Source organism: Micropterus salmoides, unplaced genomic scaffold, assembly GCF_014851395.1.
Source record: "Micropterus salmoides isolate LMB-PRFRI ecotype aquatic unplaced genomic scaffold, ASM1485139v1 Ms_hic_scaffold_19, whole genome shotgun sequence".
Lineage (NCBI taxonomy): Eukaryota > Metazoa > Chordata > Actinopteri > Centrarchiformes > Centrarchidae > Micropterus > Micropterus salmoides.
This window is the reverse complement of record NW_024041039.1, coordinates 905,189-907,262: the sequence shown is the minus strand read 5'-3', so window position 1 is coordinate 907,262 and position 2,074 is coordinate 905,189. Positions and strand designations below refer to the sequence as shown.

Genomic DNA, 2,074 nt, shown 5'->3' with positions numbered 1-2,074 from the left:
GGTCAGTCATGGCGTGAAACTTCTGCCATTTATTCCTTAAAATTGGTCCCTATTTAAAAGCTACTAGTACTCCTGTTTCCATGGTAACAACTGATGCTGATACTGTTTGACTGAATAAATCAGCTGTTCATCAGTTCGTTATTAATGAAGAAACAATAATAACAGTAGTAAGAATGTCCCTCTGTAGTCTCGCTCTGATTGGGTACACACACCAGTGTTTCTATGACGACGAGCAGCCCACCAGTGACCACGCCTGAAGCGGCGGGTTTCACTCAAACCAATCACCGCGATTCCGAGCTAATCCCAGCATGCACCTGTGTTTCTCTGCATCGAGACGTGACGTATTTATAACTTTCAAAGAAACGGCGGCAGTAACACTGCGATGGTTAAACCGTGTTTCCATGGCAACGGCCAAGTGTCATCAGATATTAGTGAATGAAACTGTCTCTGTATTCAGCCTGTGGTGTCACCTGTACCTTCAGTGAGGTCAAAGGTCATAAATACCAAATCCACCTGTATGAGTCAGAGCCGGGGGCGGGGCTTCCCCTGAAGGAGCACGGCTAACATGCTAACAACAGCCACCACTCGCTGCAGCCAATCACCACCTTCTTCTTCTTCTTCTGTGGTTTCACCTGCAGTTAAAATATAAACAAAGTATTTTCTGAAGTTCAGCCCCGCCCCTCTCTCTGATTGGCTGTTCTCACAGGTCAAAGTTCACTCAGGCTGAAGGAGGCGGGTCAGTTCATGACAGGAAGTGAAGGAGTCTCATGAATATCAGAGTGACATCAGAGTGACATCATCAGGTTGTTCATGTCAGTAATAATAAAACCTCACGTCACCTGACAGGACGTTGGATCCACCAATCAGCTTGCAGCCTACAGTTACCCAGAACACCCCTCTGAGCGGCGCCACGAGGGTTCCGGTCCAGGTCTACACCTTCAAAACCCCGTGTGCTCCTTTAAACCCTGGAGGGCCCATCAGGGCTCAGACTACATCCTGGAGCTGCTGTTGTGGGGGGGGTCCGGTTCCTGTACTCTGAGTCCTCCACCGGGTTCTCCTGCTGGTCCCGGTCCAGACTGAGTCTGCGGCTCTTCAGGGCCGTGCTGTAGTAGTCCAGGTAGTCAAGGGGCTCCTCGGGGGCCTCCATCCAGCGCAGACACAGGATCCTCTGGAAGGAGCGGCGGAAGTTGTCGGACAGGAAGCCGTAGAGCAGCGGGTTGGCGCAGCTGTTGGCGTAACCCAGGACGACGGCCAGCTGGCTGAGGGTGGGGTCGTGGCGCTGCAGGAAGACCCCGACCAGCTGCACCACGTGGAAGGGCATCCAGCACACCACGAACACCGACACCACCACCGTCACCATCACCGTGATCTTCCTCTCGGACCGCCGGCGCTGCTGCCAGCCGGCCCTCAGCGCCACGACCCGGAGCTGGCTCAGGATCAGCACGTAGCACAGGCAGATGGCCAGAACCGGGAACAGGAAGCCCATCAGGAAGGCGTACACCGCGAACGCCGCCATCCAGCGGCGCTCCGGCTCCGGCATCTGCATGTTGCAGGCCACCGAGCCGTCGGAGTTGGGGGCGGTGGAGGAGAAGAGGATGATGGGAAGGATGACCAGCAGGGAGAACATCCACACGCACACGTTCACCAGCTTGGCCACGGTGGGCCGCCCGGTACCGGGACGCCCGCAGCGGGTGCACCACCGCGATGTACCGGTCCACGCTGAGCACCGTCAGGCAGTAGATGCTGGTGAACATGTTGATGGCGTCCACGCTGAGCACGAGGCGGCACAGCGCCGCGCCGAACGGCCACCGGCGCAGCAGCGCGGCCGTGACCACGAACGGCACGCTGAGCATCAGCAGCTCGTCCGCCACCGCCAGGTTCAGCAGGTACAGGTTCGTGGCCGTCTTCATCTTGGCGTACCGGAAGATGACGTAGATCACCATGGAGTTCCCGCTCAGACCGACCAGGCAAACCACCGAGTAGATGGAGGAGATGAGAGCCGCGCTGCCCGCCGCCGAGGGCGCCCCGCCGCCGGACACGGAGCCGTTACCGGAGCCGTTCAGCAGGAAGACGC

The 2,074-nt window shown here is 57.5% G+C and overlaps 1 protein-coding gene across 1 annotated transcript; it reads right to left on the bottom strand.

Annotated features, from left to right (window-relative positions):
• sstr1a (somatostatin receptor 1a) lies at positions 1-2,072 on the bottom strand (the record flags this gene model as incomplete). Its single annotated transcript, XM_038729577.1, is given in 2 exon segments — positions 1-1,666; positions 1,668-2,072. Coding segments are annotated over 2 exon segments (1,113 nt in total), but the record flags the coding sequence as incomplete, so codon positions are not given.
• Between the last annotated feature and the right edge of the window lie 2 nt (positions 2,073-2,074).